Source organism: Urocitellus parryii, chromosome 12 (assembly GCF_045843805.1).
Source record: "Urocitellus parryii isolate mUroPar1 chromosome 12, mUroPar1.hap1, whole genome shotgun sequence".
Lineage (NCBI taxonomy): Eukaryota > Metazoa > Chordata > Mammalia > Rodentia > Sciuridae > Urocitellus > Urocitellus parryii.
Window position 1 is genome coordinate 91852587 of NC_135542.1, and position 17533 is coordinate 91870119.

The 17533-nt window shown below is 33.8% G+C and overlaps 1 protein-coding gene across 1 annotated transcript in view; it reads left to right on the top strand.

The window, feature by feature from the left end:
- Positions 1-17533, top strand: part of Alms1 (ALMS1 centrosome and basal body associated protein) — a 202233-nt gene that overhangs the window by 133731 nt on the left and 50969 nt on the right. Inside the window, exons 22-23 of the mRNA XM_077791989.1 lie at positions 11159-11329; positions 17330-17458. Of these exons, the coding sequence (XP_077648115.1) occupies positions 11159-11329; positions 17330-17458 (300 nt within the window). The remainder of the gene's footprint in view (positions 1-11158; positions 11330-17329; positions 17459-17533) is intronic.

Here is a 17533-nt window from a genome sequence, read left to right on the forward strand (position 1 = left end):
TAGTTTATGGAATACATCAGATATTAATTATCACTATCTTCCCCTAGAATTTTAAAATATCCTGCAACATGCCTGTGAGCACATTATAAGGGAACTGCAAATTTAGGAAATGTATAGCACCTTCTGGAGGTGGACTTTGGGATTTTTTTTTAAGTTATACATGACATTAGAATGTATTTTGACAGAATATATGTACAAAGAGTATAACTTAAATATTATATTTAGGATCCAAGGCAAAAACGTTTTGATGGATGGAATAGCATTTTGGGTGTTCTGTAGGATACTCGATTCACTTTAGACAAATGATTTTCTTCTTGATTTGTCTATAAACAACTTTGTGCAGAAATGGAAAGAAAATAAAAGTTCCTGCAATTGGACAGATTTTTGGGTTAGTTTTATATGAAAATGGAACACAGACTAGTTTCTCATGGCAACTACATTAACAGCTCTGATACAACCTCTAATCTCCCACTATAAAGGAGCTGAAATGCTGAGGATTAAATCTATAGTCAGAAACCGAGAAATTTTCACCTTCTGCAAAGCTTTGTTTTTTAAAACACACTTACCAGAAATAAAACAGACTCACTTAGTTGATTGTCAGTAGGAAAATCTTTTGATACCTTTTATTGCTAGTTCAGAAGATAGAATATCTATCTACAGTAGAAATCTGGTCAGGTGTCCCAGTACTTCTGAGGACTTCAGTGTCCCACTATCCATTGACATCTAGTTTATAGAAGGATTTGGCAGCCAAAGAAAGAACTTGGAAGACTCAGTGGAAAGAATTTGGACATTTTATTACACACTCTTCAGTGGTGAAAGGCTGGACAAAATGGAGGGCCACACTGTGCTCACAAGCAAGGGAAATATACAGAGGATTGGTTGTATGTCTACTGCACTGATGAATTTCTTCAGATGGTTTTTAAGTATATTCTTTTTTAATATTTAATTTTTAGTTGTAGGTAGACACAATACCTTCATTTTATTTTTATGTGGTGCTGAGGATCGAACCCAGTGCCTCATGCATGTTGGGCGAGTGCTCTACCTCTGGGCTATAACCCCAGCACTTGAGTTCATTCTTTAACTTTACAACCAAGTTTGCTCTGCTTTGATACCCGTCTAAAGATTGGAGACCAGGGAAGTGGTCAGTTGTCCTTTTCTTTACCTTTGTTATTCTTTGAAGTCCTTCTTATCTCACCACCCTGAATAATAAACCTTCCTAGGCACTGACTGGTGTTTACCCCAACAGCCTCCGGCTTCAAGCAGCTTGACTCTGGGTCCCAACAGACAACTTGGTCACTTATCTTCATTTGGAGTCTAGTTAACAAAAGAGAGAAATGATGACAAAGAATTGAATTTATTTTTGGCTGACAATAACTGGGAAGACAGCCAACCTAAACCTGTCTTCCCAGAAACCATACTAGCATTAGAATTTAAAAGAAGAGGACAAAAGCCAAGAAATATGCATAGCATGTGATTATAAATCTGATTCTTTGATTTTTGGTACCTGGGGCTTGGACTCCCAGCTTGAGATGAGGCTGGCAGGAAAAAAGCCATTTACATAGTCTTTCAATTTTAAAGGACCCCCTGTTGCAATTCCTCCCTTTATCCATTCCTCAATCTTGAGGATTTGAGGCTACATAACATCTGACTATTTGTTTTTGGATTGGAGTGTAGATCCCATCAAGGGCATCTGAAGTGTATAAGTAAAAGGAGTCAGATGCTTGAGCCTAAAAGTAGAAGTACCAGTGTAGATTGTAGAGATGGCGCCAGAGTCACAAGATACTTGTTATGGTTTAGGTACTAGGTGTCTCTCAGAAGCTAATGTGTAAAACAATGCAAGAAAACTTAAATGTGAAAGGATTGAGTTAGGAGAATCTTAACCTGATCAATGCATTAATCCCTTGATATGGATTAACTGGGTGATAACTGTAGGCAGGTAGGGTGTGGCTGGAGGAGGTGGGCATGGGGGCATGACTTTTACTTTTAGGGTATATATTTTGTGTGTTGTGAGAGGAGTTGCTCTCTCCTTTCTGGTGTGATGTCCTGAGCCACTGTCCACCACATACTCTTCCAATATATGATGTGTTCTGCCTTGCCTGGGTCCAGAGCAATGGAGCCAGCTGCCTATGGACTGAGACCTCTGAAACTGTGAGCCCTCAAATAAATTTGTCCTTCTCTAAATTTGTTCTTGTCAGGTCTTTTGGTCACAGCAACATAAAAACTGACTAAAACAATACCCAATTAAATACATTATGTGGAGGGTCCTCTCTGTAAACGCATGGCTACCAAAAGACGGAGGCAGGAGACTGGAAGCAAACCTTGGATCAGCAAGCTTTCCTTTATTCTGCAGTGAAATCAATCAGCATCTCTTCCTTTATTCTCAAATTCCTGTCTCATGAGGAGGTTTCCCAAAAGGGAGGTAGATCTCAACTCAGGTCATAAGGGTTATTGACATCATCACAGAAAGAATGTAAGGACAGATCAGGGTCAAAGTGAAGCACAGATTGATTTTATTGAGAGAAAAAAAATATAAGAGACATGATAGAGCATGGGTATTGGAGACGAACATGCTAATCACATCATAGGCATATTGATGTGTGTAAAATCTATAGTACCAAGACATGATCTGAGAGGGTATTTTCAGTCCTCCTTTCTGTTGCTAACTGGACATGTCAGTTATTACTTACTAGGGATCATTTTCTTTTCTTCTTTGTTTAGGATAAAAAATCACTGATAATTTCACATCAAGGGTGTTTTATTATTCTGTTTTGTTAATTAAACAGTACCACATTGATGTAACATTGATGGTGTGATGCAGAGTATGACATATAGATTAAGTACTTTGATCCTAAAGATATAAATCTTATGAATATCTGCATGTTGAACAAAAGCATTCTTGGACCTGTTTTTCTTTTAGGGCTGTGTCAGAAAAGAAATTATTTATGAACCTGCAGATAAGTTCTAATTATTGATTTAATTGTGCTGTTTCTAATGAGAGTATCGTGAAAGTGACTTTCCAATTTCGACTTTTAATCCTTGTGAAAATGGACTTTAAATCATGGCCACTCTTGTCTCATATGTCTCCTTTCTACCTGTTCTGATGTCTTCTATCGTACCTCACCAAGATCACCACTTTTGTAAATTTAACAAAATTTTAGAATATTTGTATTAATGACATGTATGCCATCTAATTGAAAAAACAATCATAGTTTATTTAACCAGAGTAACAAAGTGATTATTTAAAAGATTTTGCAACAAATAAGTGCTTAAATAAACCCTCTTTTAAAGATTTAATTTCCCCATGTAGTCAAAGCCTAACAATAACCTGGAGAAAACACAAGAAGTTATTTTGATAAAACATAAAACTTTTGATTTTTAAAGTTGGTTCTTTGTAAATTTTACTAAGAGCCGATCAAAGTCTTGTTGCTGTAAACTTAAATAACGAGATTTTGGCTTTATATCAGTGTGTTCAATTTTGATTTTATAAAAGCTTATAAATAATTTTTATTTATAGTCAACACATGCAAATTTCATGTAAGATCCATCCTTTATAAAACTTCAGGTTTTTTTTTTTTAAGAATCTATGTTATTGAAATTTTTAGTTCTGCTCCTCTCTTTTTCTCATTTTGAAACAATTCAGCCATTTTACTTTAGGACAAAAATCCTTATCAATATAAGATCTTTTTATTCAATTTAAAAACATTTTGTATTTTAATGATTTTTTCTCTCATTACATTTAAATGTTTTACTCAAAAAAATATGTAAATGATTGCATATTTTGATAGTATGTTCTGAAAGTACTACAAAGATATATGAGTAATTTACAGCAAAACAAAATGGTTAGATTTGTAATTCTTAGACTATTACAAAATGATGTCATCCCAGAAATCAGAAACCCCACATTTGCTGTCAGTACTTTTTAAAATCATCTGTTATTTCTCTCAGCCTATTTTGGGCTTGGGATAAGGAAGGATATATGAAATAAAATTAAATTTCTTATGTTTAAGATTTCAATATGTTTTAAACATCACTTGATTATAAACTTTTTATAGGAACTAGTACTTAACAACAAGGCCTCAAATATGTAGAAAAACTGGCAGCTTCTTTTCAAAAACCAACATAATTAAATGTAGAAATGAACTAAAAACAATTCAAGCCAGCCAGAAAAAGGTTACATGTTGTATGATTTCAGTTATGTGAAATGTGCAGAATAAATTCATACAGACAGAAAGTAGAATGCTGATGATGGGCAGAAGCTATGAGAATAAAGGAATGGGGAATAACTGCTTATATATACAGGGTTTCTTTGTGGAATGATGAAAACTTACAAAATTAGAGTGCAGTATTCACTTTGAATACAATAAAGATTGCTGAGCTATACTGTAAATGGGTAAATTTTATGTAGTAGATTATATCTCAACATTTTTTTAAAGAAAGGGGCACAATGAACAAGGAAAGACTGCCTGTAAACTTAAAGATTTGGTAGCAGATTTAAAATATATTTTGCAGGCAAAAAAGGATAAAATTAACGTAAAGGAAATTGAATTGCTGTGTCTCTGGAAATACTAAAGAAAAAGGAAACAAAATTGGAATATGAGAAGGACATAAGAGATACAGAAGCACAATTAACAATACCAAACCAAGAATTGTATTTGTATACAGCTGAATTCAAGGTTTATTTAAGGAAAACTTTTTCTCTTTAAAAAAATAAAAAAGAGCATAGTATGTAGATTGACAGTTTGCATATAATCCAGGCAAAAACCAGTATTAAGAGACTATGATATATGCTACTGAAAGATTTTAACTTAAAAAAGTGTTGGGGGGTTGGGAGGAGTTAAACCTATTAGCATGCGTATATATTTTAAAATTATTTAGTTTAAGGAGCAAAATTTTCTTCCTTCTTTAAAATACTAAATGTGAGAAATGAACTCAACAAAATCTATATTTAGTTGGAAAGGATATAATTATAATTCAAGGATTGTGGACCCAAGTGCATATTCATCAAGCAATATGGCGATAAAAACATTTTCATCAATATGCAAGAGCAAGAAAATATATTCTGCTTCCAGATCTTCTTGAAATTCACTTGAAGACTCAACCAACTGAAAAACCGAATCAAAAAGAAGCATTCAAGAATGAGAAATAAAACTGCCAAAAGTGACCAATGGTGACTTTGAAGCCAGTTTACATAAATTTTAGTCTAAATAATAGAATATTTAGCTAAAAAGTGGGAGAAGTACCAAAAGATATTTGGAATGAAATTCATAAGAAAAACTAATTTAATTGTATTTTTAATCTTAGTAGGAGATATTAAAGATGTTTTATTTCAAAATTTGGTAATATGGGGTAAAGAAGGTTTGACACTAAAAGCATAGGCAACAAAAGAAGACAAGGTAGGTAGGTAAAAAACATTCTGTATGTCAAAGAATATTACCATCAACAGTGAAAAAATATTCCATAGAGTAGGAGGAACTATTTGCAAATTATTTGGTAAGGCATTAATATATTGAACATGTGAAAAACTCTTAGAACTAAACTGCAAAAAGCCAGACAAACTGATTTAAACATTGATAAGAGTCTAAGTTCATGTTTCTCCAAGGAAAGTACACAAATAACCAATAAACACATTAAAAAAATTATCTTGTCATTAGTCATGAGGTAAATACAAACCAAAACCATAATTAGGTAATACTTCACATTCATTAGCATCACCATTTTTTTTAAAGAATTTAAGTATTGATGAGAATGTTAAGAATTGGAATCCTTGTGTATTGCTCATGGAAATGTAAAATGGAGTAGTCATTGTATAAAACAGTATACCAGGTCCTCAAAAAAAATTAAACATAGAATTCCTATATATTAAAGCAATTCCACTTCTAAGTATATAACCCAAAGACATGAAAACAGTCTCAAAGGGCTACTTGTACGCCTATATTCATTGTGGTATTAATCACAGCAGCCAGATTTGAAAACCCAAATGTCAACTGACTTATGAATGTATAAACAAAATGTTTTAAATATATAAAATATTATTCAGCTTTTTAAAAATGAATGAAATTCTGATATATGTTAAAAGGTGAATGAACACTGAAGACAGTAGGCTAAGTGACATAAACCAGTTACAAAAGTGCACACATTGTATGATCCCACTTACATGAATGATCTAGAGAGGTCAAACTGGTGAGAGATGGAAAGTAGAATAATGTTTACCAGGTACTAGGTTGAGGGCAGGATGTGACATTATTGTTTAATGGATACAGAATTTAAGTTTAGGAAGGTGAATAAGATTTAGAGATAGATGATGATGATGATGGTGCATACATTGTGAATGTATTTAACGCCACTAAGGTGTACACTTAAACATGATTAAAATGCCAAGTTTTATGTTATGTATTTTTTAACCACAATAAGAAAATACTGAAAAAAATACCCACAAAAACTCATAATAGCATTTTAAAATTAAGTATTTATCTTACAAATCACAGTTGAGAGTATGAAATTAGCAAGAAATTAAAGAACAAGAACAGAAAACAAAAAAGATAGGGCTGGGGCTGTGGCTCAGCGGTAGGGAGCTTGCCTAGCATGTTCGAGGCGCTGGGTTCGATCCTTAGCACCACATAAAAATAAATAAATAAAATAAAGGTATTTAAAAAAAAATATAGCATAAAGAGGTCAGGTCATTGGAACTCAATGAAGTTTATTTAGTTCTAATAAATAATTTTAGCATACTTTGGCACTGTCATACAGTTAAGAAATTCATTACATATTTTTAACAAAAGAGAAAAAATTAGTTTTTTTACTTTTGGAGGGGGGTTGGTATTGGGAATTGAAACCAATCTACTTTCCCAGTGGGCCCCCCCCCACCATTTCCTTTTTTTCTTTTTCTTTTTATGGTACTGAGGATCACACATGACAGACAGGTAAACATTCTTATCACTGAGCCATGTCCTCAGCCCACATAAAGCATTTTACATTTGTACACTTATTTGACCAGAACACACAAAGATCGATTTTCAATCACATTCTTAGGAAATAGCATACTATCATCATCATTTTACCAACAGTGAGGTAACATCTATTAGTTTCTTAAAGTTGATCTTCACCAAATTGTGTACTCTTTTGTGACAAGAACCATCTTCTGGTTCTTTACCTCTCTTCTTTCATTCCCACTTCCTTTTATTAAATCATCACTGAATACCTAATCTGGATCATCTCAGTGGTTGTCTTGAACAGGAAGGACACAATAGGTATTGGCTGAATTAGTTTTGTCACAGGAAAGTATAATGTTTAAAAGACCATTTTTTTGTGAATCTAGGGAAAGATCTAGGAATATCCACTGTGGTGCTCAGAAGACTTAAGAAGAGAATTTTATAAGTATGAATGTTCTCTCTGTCCTCTGTGAGCATATTGGGGAAGTAAGAAATGGGAGATGGCAACCTTCATTCATCATAATCCTCATTTGCCTTTTGTAGTGTAAGCATAACTGGCTTCCCTGAATTTATTCTAAAGAAGTGGTTTTCTGGTACAACCTGGCTTCTACACACAAGCTTAATTTCTTCACCATGTTCTCAGGTTTAGCGGCAGTGGTGTGTTGTGTGCATAGAGGAAAAAGTGAACGCTGATAAATTTGTTGAGTATATGGGATGTCAATTTCAACATGGTGCCTTCAAAGGTGATTTGACCCTGCATGGCAAGAATTTTCATCTTAAATACTGACTTTAAACCCTAAATTCTATTTAAAGTGTATTGCTACTTGTATGAGAGAAAATATGAAACTATATATGGTGTGATGCCAGTGTATGTTCCCTTAGGGTATATAAACAAGTTTGGTTACATGTGTAGCAATCTTTAAATTATTTCCTTCAAACTTTCCATTTTTTTTGCAGTGACCAAGTTGATTTTTTTAATGACAAGAAATTATCACCTCATATTCATTCAACCAATAAATATTAAGGCTGTTGCCTTCTTCTGGGCAGATACAATTGCTAGTAACAGTATTTACAACAGTGTGCAAAGTAAACACAGGTCCTTCTACCATAGAACTTATATTCAAGTGGAGAGACAGACATTAAATCACAAGTTAATTATATAATGATAAATTACAAGTGCTAAGAAAACAAAGCATTCTATAATGGTAACAGAAGGACCCAGTTTGGTTTTAGGAGCTTAAGAAGGCCTTTCCAAGGAAGAAACATTTGAACTGAGACCTATAGGGTGTCTAAATTCAATAGGCAAAAAATGGAGGACAAGAATGTTCTGGCCAGAGAGAAGATTATGCCCAAAGCTCCTGAAGCAAAAATGAGGTTGATGCATTTGATGAATGAAAAGAAGGGCAATATAGCTTATTGAAAAAAATTTTCAATAAATTTAGTTAAAGATTCATTAATCTGGGAGCAACCACAGCATACCTTAGAAGAGTTGCCCCACTGAGCATGGCAGAACAGTTGGTTTTGTTAAGGTATCCAAACCAGGAACAAAGAAGTAGACTAATATCCCAAAGAAGTAGACTAACACCTTGGTGTTAGGTTACTTTCTATGTGAGGATAAAAGAAGAGTGGACTTCCTTTTTACTCCTGCTCAAACTGAGTTTCAGTTGGTTGCTGTAAATCATCTGTTTTTATGAAAACTGATCTATCAGTGGAAAGTTTCAGCTTGATTGCATTGTACTTAGCACAAGTGACTCTGGATTGGACTGTTGGGACAGAGTGTAGGAGCTCAGCCCAAAACAATGGTCTTCTATAAATTTTATTTAACAGAGTAAAGCAGAATGGTGGGTAGATATGGTTAAAGATAGACAAGTACAAGATTATGCAAGGTTTTTAAACCATATTAAGGCATTTGGATTTTATTCTAGCAGGAAATTGTGGTTTTATTTATTTTTGTACAATTTATTTTGGCTGCTTTGTGTAGAAATGGATCATACAAGGGAAGTCACAGACCTGAGTTGGAGAGGGTCAAAGTGTAAGTTGGGGACTTCAGTTGGTTAGAAGGCTGTTACAGTAGTCAGTACCAGAGATGGTAGCATCTATGATTAGAGTGATGTCGAGGAGATAAGGTGAAGTAGACATAGTCAACTTATTTTTAGGAAATAATTCTTCCTGGCCTTGGTGGTAATAGAGAGTGAGGGAGAAGAAGCTGGAGAAAAGTGACTTCTAGTTTTCTAGAGTATATAATTAGGTAAATTTAGTAAGACAGAGATTGAGGAAGAAGCAGGTTTGAGGAAAGATGATCAGATTATCAGATTATCTGCTTTGAACATATAAAAAGTGAGACTTCTGTTATACATTCACATAGAGATCTGTGGTTGAGTATAGACAGAGTCAATGTACAAGTGTTGGGGTTGAATGCATATCACATATGAAGTTGTACTATTTACCTCATAACATACTCTCATATGAAAATACACAGGCGTGAAGATTCCCAATCATTGCTGCTTAGAGTTCTGGGGCAATAATGTTTACTCTTGTACTGCTCCAAATGTAAATTCATACTCATGTATACTATAGCTATTTATAGATGCTCTGGTATATACACATATCTGCAGTCTCTTCCTCTGCCTTTCAACTCCACTGAGGTTTATTCTCTTGCTTATTCATTTACTATTTTCAGAGACTAAATTGTCATTCCCCACCTGACTGTGAGCCTGACCTGGTTACCTCTCTTGGAGAATGAGAGATGGTGGACAGAATATGCATGTGCATGCTGTTCTTGGGGTGTGTTCTCTGGTGTCTGACAGTGTCTGTGAGGAGAATTATTACCAGTTAAAGTTGTTTGTGTTGTAACGTAATATATAGTAACTTAAATTTTTGTTATTTAAGGAAGGACATCTTTTACTTATTTCCACTAAAATGCTATAAGGGTTAGTTCTGTCCTCTAAAGCTCAGAAGAAAGGTCTCAGCCATGATATATATTTGTTGGTCACCAGCCTTATCTTGATGGTCATTGGGTTTAGCTAAGAAGAGAGTCCAGTTCTGACCCTTTGAAGAACTCAAGCACTGAGTAACTTGATAGAAGGAAGAATAATAAGGATTTGCCAGAGAGGAGGTAAGAGGCAAAATGATAGAAAGTGATGATAAGGAACCTGAGAAAGAGCCCAATATAATTTGTAAATCTGACCCAGAAGCCTTGGGTAGAATCTTCACAATCAACCCTGACAAACCCTTCATGACTTTATTTGCTCTGTATTAGTAAGACCAGTACTTCCTCAGGTCTTATTACCATATATGGAAGCTTCAGAAATCCATGAAGTACTGGGTCCTGGGTTAGAAAGAAAAGCTGTTTTGTAGAAAATAATTCTATAGTTACTACAAATCTTTCTATATCCAGAAATGTTCTTTTGCCTGTCAGATGTGGCTTAGATAGTAGATCCCTTGTCAACAGATATAAGCGTATTGAAATATATTTTAAAAGAAATTTGAATACTTTCAAATCTTTTGTTTGTCATATATCATTTTTCTTTTTGTCTGTCTCTTATTCAGTACTAGACATTGAGCCTTGCATATGCTAAGAAAGTCCTCTACCACTAAGCCATACCAGCCCTTACTTTCAGTATTTGTCTTTGTATTATCAGATAAATCTACCTGAAGCAGCTGATGATGTTATCCCATTATGAAGAAATCTTCAACGATGTTGCATTTCATGTACAATAAAATTTTTACTCTTCAGCTTGGGATTCCATGCACTGCTGAATTTTGTCCCAATTATTTTTAAATATTACCCATCTTCTTAATTTATCCTATAGTCTAGCCTGACAATAAAAATGTCAGTTATTCTTATGTATTCCTTGTGTTTGTTTATGTAGTAACTTCTGCTTTAAATGCCTTTCTACCTTTCTCTCCATACCAGAAGGCCTATTTTTTAATGCAAGGTATACTTTTCTTTTTCCAAAACCTTCCTGAGCTAGAAATAATCTCCCTCCTGAACTGATCAGTGTTCCTCTTTATGTTTTCTTATGTCTTTATTTCTCCACCTTGTGTTATTGGCATTTATTCTGCGTGTTTCATAGCTTCAGTTTGACTAATGTGTCTTGACATTGTAACACTCCCATTGTAGTGCTTTTTTCATAGAAGTGGTCTAAGAGGCAGATTTTAAAAAAAGGTTTGTCTTAACTTCAAGTGTATGTTTGTGTTAATTGTATTAACTTCCCATTTTTCTCTAGGGTCCAATGATGCTATTGCTCCAGAGTTTCCCGCTCAGGTGCTAGGCACAAGGGATGATGACCTCTCAGCCACTGTGAACATTAAACATAAGGAAGGGATCTACAGTAAGAGGGCAGTACCTAAGGCACCCCTGTCACTGGGGAAAAAGCCCTTTCAAAAAGATAATGCAGGTAACTGCAATGGCTTTGTGTATTTTGTGACTTGTTTTCCCTGTTGTCTCCTAAATGAGAATATTATCTAGTCTTTATCCTTTTTCTGATTTGTTATGCAAAATTTCCTCTTTGTTATTATATTGGTATATACAAGAAGGTAAATATTTATAAATGCTTTTAAGTGCTTCAGGGATATTTTTCACCATAGGAAATATAATATGTTGCAACTTTTGAAATAATACCCAATACAGTATGTTTTATAGATGAAAATTCATAGAAAATATTGGTTAAATTGCCTCATGAATGTATCTCCATCAGATGTTAGGAACTAACTTATCAGGCTGATTCTTCAAGAAAGTATGTGCTTACACATGTCTTAAATTTTTTTTTTATGTTGTCGCCAACATTTAAAAATAAGATTTGGTATTTAGAGCAAAACCAGGCAATTTTGGCTGGCTTTGTAGAAATGGACTTGTATTTGGACAGTTTTCACAGCAAAGCTGGAACACGTATATCCTTCCCACAGAGTTGTGAGAATTATGGGAACACTCTTTTCAGTGATCAAAGGCAAACTATTATTATTATGACCTAGTTGCTTTGTGAGTATCCTTGGACTTCTCCACTTTGCACTCATGGTTTTTGTTTTTCTCTTACATTCACTGTTTGTTTTGTTCTCTTATTAAATAACACATAATCTGCAAGAAAGAAAAAAGAAAGAAAGACTTTTAAAAGATTTTAAAAAAGAAGAAGATGATTTTGGAGTGGGGTGTGGTGGTGCATACATAGCCACTGACTTGAGAGGCCAAGATAGGAGGATCTCAAGTTGCAGGCCAACTTCAGCAATTTAGTGCCCTAAGCAACTTAGACCCTATCTCAAAAGATTAAAATGACTATGGATGTACTTAGTGAGGCCCCTGTGTTCAATCTCCAGTACCACAAAATAAATAAATAAACAAACAAACAATACATAAGATTTGCAGCCTCCCTTGAAAAATCATAGTATCAGGTTACACTCAGCTCACATTTCTCTTCAGCAAGTGTTTTACTCAACTTTTTTATTGCTGCAATTCAAAGGCCTGACAGGAACAATTTAGAGAAGGAAAAATTTATTTGGGGGCTCACAGTTTCAGAGTTCTCAGCCCACAGACAGCTGATTTCATTCCTTGGGGCTCCAGATGAGGCAGAAAAATCATGGCAGAAGAGTATAATGGAGGGAAGCCCCTCACACAATGATCAGAAAGCAGAAAGCGACTCCTCTTACCATATATAAAATAAATACCTGCCCCCCGCCCAAAGACAAAGCCCCTAATGCCAACTTTGGGGATAAATTCTCTGATTGGGTTAAGGCTCTCATAACCCATTTAAGGCTCTCATAACTTTCATTTCACTTCTGAATGTTCTTGCATTGTCTCGCACATGAGCTTCTGGGGGACACCTAATATCTAAACTATTACAGCAAGATTTGTTCAAATCTTCTCTATTTTTTAATCTTTCTGTTTCTAATACATATTGTTGAACATGTTATCTATACATTCCTATCATTTTTACTGAATAGAAATTTGAGTATATGCATATAAATAATTTATCTTCCTGGTGTATTGGGTCTTTTTGTTATTGTGATTTAAACTTCCTCCTCTATCTTAATGTTGTTTTGACCTGGAGCACTGTTTTGTCCATTTTAACATTGCTCACTAGTGTACCAGATATGAAGACTTACTTTATATGTAGTTTATTTAAGATATCATTTGCAAAGGAGTAAATAGAAAAATGCAATAACAGTGACCCAGAACACGTACATGAATATGGAAATGAAATATATACAAAGATGGAATAACAATATGGAGAATAGATGAAGGTGAACTAACCATTGAGTATGACTTGGACCACTGATGATATGTGGAGGAGAAATAAAATTAGATAAATCCCTATTACTTATTGAATTTTTTCCAGGCATATTTAGTCTAAAGGAATATGTTAACCTTTTAGAATTTAGGCAGTCTGTCTGTCTGGCTATCTATCTATTTATTTATTCATCCACCCATCCATTTATCTATCTATTTATTTATTAAAATTTATCAGTTTTGACATGCATGTAACCAATACAATCAATATAAAAAGCATTTCCATTACTTTTTTAAAATTTGATATCATGCACACTGTGTTTCCTGCATGATTTATTACATTAGGAATCAATCACCTTAAGATATTAGACAACCCCACTCTCACATGCCAACTACTATAAAATTAAGATACTTATAAGTATCTTATAGGTCAAGGAATAAAGCACAAGAAAGGTAAATAAAAGGTGCATGGAACTAAGTGATAATAAAAGCTTAAAATATCAGAATCTATGGGCTGAAACAGTACTCAGATGAACATTTATAACTTAAAAGTAATTATTATCAGAAGCTAGATTAACAACAAGTTATTTTTAAAAAGTAAGGAAAAAATAAGAGTTGGAACAGAAATATATGAAATTGAGACGAAATAATACAACTGCAAGTTGATGAAAATCAAACAAGTTTAATCTCTTGATTAAAGGAAGCAAAAACACAAAAATTAATATCAAGTGAAAGGGAGCTATAAAATAACCCTACAGATTCTAAGGGTAATATTACAATTACATGTCAACATGTGATAGTTTACATAACATGGTGCATATTAGAGAAGGATCCTTGTCTGCTGAAAAGAAAGTGTATTCAGCTATTGACAGATGAAATATTCTGTATATGTCTGTAAAGTCTAAATTGCCAATTATATTTCATAGTTTATAGCTTCTTTATTTAGTTTTGTTGGGAGACTCTATCCAGTGGTGAAAGAGTCATGTTAAAGTTACCCAGTGTTATTGTGTTGTTTCTATTTGATTCTTGAAACTGCGAAGGGTTTGTTTGATGTATGCAGATGCTCCATTATTTGAAGCATAATTGTTATCCCTTAAGCAGTATGAATGTCCTTCTGTCCCTTCTGATTAACTTTGGCTTGAAGTCCACTTTTTCTAATATGAGGCCAGAAACCCCTGCTTTTGTTTATCAGTTCCATTTGAGTGATATGTTTTTTTCCCATCCTTTTACCTTTAGTCTGTGGATGTCTTTGCCTATGAGGGGAATCTCTTGAAGACAGCACATTGTTGGGTCTTGTTTTTTAATCCAATCTGCCAGTCTATGTCTTTTGATTGATGAGATTAGTCCATTTACCTTCAGTGTTATTATTGAGATATGATTTTTATTCCCTTCCATTTTGATTTATTTCTGGGTTTTACTTTGAATAGTTTCTCCTTTTCTTGACTGTTCTTCTAATGCACTTCTTTTCCTTTGCTGGTTTTCACTTTTATTTTTCATTTCTTCTTCACGAAGTATTTTATTGAGAATGTTTTGTAGTGCAGGCTTTCTAGTTGTGAATTTTGTTAACTTTTTGTTCATCATGGAAGATTTTTATTTCATTTTCAGTTATCAAGCTTAATTTTGCTGGGTATAGTATTCTTGGCTGGTATTCATCAAGAGCTTGGTATATATTCACAACTTGCTAGCTGAGGGTCTGGATTGAGAAATCAGCTGAGATCCGGATTCGTTTCCCTCTAGATGTGACTTGCTGTTTTTCTCTGGCAGCCTTTAAGATTCTATCCGTATTATTATCCTTATTCTATCCTTATGTTAGGCATTTTCATATAGTGTGCCTCGGTGTGGGTCTGTTGTAATTTTGTATATTTGGGGTCCTGTAAGCCTTTTGTGTTTGATTTTCCATTTCATTCTTTAGGTCTGGGAAATATTCTGTTATTATTTCATTGAAAAGATTGTGCATTCCTTTGGTTTTTGTCTCTGAGCCTTCATCTATCCAGATAAATCTTAAATTTGGTCTTTTCAGGTTATCTCATATTTCTTGAAAGTTTTGTTCATGGTCTCTTAACATCTTTTCTCCACAGTCGACTTTGTTTTCAAGATTATATATTCTGTCTTTATTGTCTGAAAATCTTATCTTCCAACTGATTTAGTCTTTTGGTGATGCTTTCCATTGAATTCTTAATTTGGTTTATTGATTCCTTCATTTTGAAGATTTCTGCTTGATTTCTTTTCAGAATTCTATCTCCTTGTTAAATTGAACTTTCACTTCCTATATTTTCTCTCTGATTTCACTCCTTACATCATTCTTTACTTTGCAGATCAGTTTGACTATGTCCATTCTAAATTCCTTTTCTGACATTTTTTTAGGTGATCTATTTTGTGATCATGGTATAATTCAGGATTTCTTAAATAAGACAAACAAAACACAGATCCTAAGGGAAAAATAAGTAGATCTTAACATTGTTAAAATGGAAAGTTTTGTTCCTGAAAGATACCATGCACAAGGCACAGATTGAGAGAAGATATCTGCAACTCATTATTAAAAATTCTACAGAAATCTTCATTCTAGTGCTTTTCAATATTAAAAAAATTGGAAATAGCCTTAAGTTGACCAATAGGTTAGTTGGTATTTTAATGCACTAGAATACTGTAAAGCATTGAGATTCAGTTATAATCATATACTACAAATCATAATATCCAGTGAGAAAGGCATGTTGCATAAAAGTACATACAGTATTTGTACCTTTTATATAAAGTCTAAAGACATTTAAAACAAGATTGTACATTATTTATATTGATTATTTTTATGATTCATACTAGTGCAGTGTAGTAAAGAATTCAAAAACATCCTTGAGACTGGTAATTTAGTATAAAGGTTGCTGCTGAGAAGAGAGAATCATTGAGACTTTACACAAGGAGTCATCATGTCTGTGGTGTTTTTATTTCTTAAGCTCAGTTGTAGATACCTTGGTGTTCATGTTATTTATACTTTTATAGGCCTAAAATATTTACTCTTCTTAAAAAATTAGATATTCTAAAAATTTCAGAAGATTTTTTTTTTTTTTTGTTCCAAGGATAGAACCCAGGGATGATTACCACAGAGCCACATCCACAACCCTTTTTATAATTTATTTAGAGAGAGACAATGTGTCTCTGAGTTGCTTAGGGCCTCCTAAATTGCTGAGGCTGGCTTTGAATTCGCACTCCTCCTGCCTCAGCCTTCCAAGCTGCTGAGATTACAGGTGTTTGCCACTGCGCCTAGCTCAGAAAAAATTTAGAACAAAGAGATTAGGAAGATTGAAGTAATAGAAATAAGAAAAAATAGAATTTAAAAGAAAAGAGCTAGCATGATAAGTAAAAACAAGACTGATTCTTTGTTTTGTTTTTAGTAATCTGGAATGCCTTTTTGATTTCTTTCTCTTTTTAAAAATTTTTTTTAGTTATACATGAGCACAATATCTTTATTTTGTTTATTTATTTTTATATGGTGCTGAGGATCGAACTCAGGGTCTCACACGTGAGAGGCGAATTGAATACTACTCTACTGCTGAGCCACAACCCCACTCCCTGATTTCTTTCTTGAAAAATATTAATAGAAATAGGAAATTAAGTATAATCAACATAAAAAAGAAAGAAGAAACAAAGTATTAGGAAATGAGAGTGCTATATTTAAAATCTAGATGATATAAAAGCTTTTTGTAGCCTATATGAAATGCCAAAAGTGGCTTCATAAATGATAAAAATTGAGTAGGCCAAAGAGTTTGAAAGTCTTGTTCAAATCTATTTTTTTTTTTTTAGTTGTAGATGGACCCAGTACCTTTATTTTATTTTTCTATGGTGCTGAGGATCAAACCCAGTGCCTCCCACACTCGAGGTGAGCGCTCTACCACTGAGCCACATTCCCAGCACCTCAAATCTACTTTTTTACTTTGAAAAACATTACTTGATCTATACCTTTTTTCTTTTTGAAACTGTTGTATCATATCATCATAGAACAAATTTTATTTAAACTTTGAATTCATGTAACAGTTTTTATATAATGGAGTCTAAAATTCTTTTTTCCTAATTTATAAAGGGCTTCTCGTCTTGGATGTTTTGGATGGAGGTGGGAGGGATGCTTGTCTTATTGTGTTTATTATCTTTTAATTCTCTATGGGATTGAATGATGTCATTATTCCAGAGGTGCAAGTTCAAGTAGCCATCACCACGGATCAGAACCTCTCAGATGAAAAGCAGAAAGAGGAGAACTTAAGTCAAATGGTATTAACTGACTGGCCTGAAGAAGAATCCTTGCAGAAAGATACTGGAGGTAGCTGAATGGGATTGTCTGTATATTATTTTCTTCTGCTCTTCTAAAATGTGACTATTCACTAAAGAATATAAA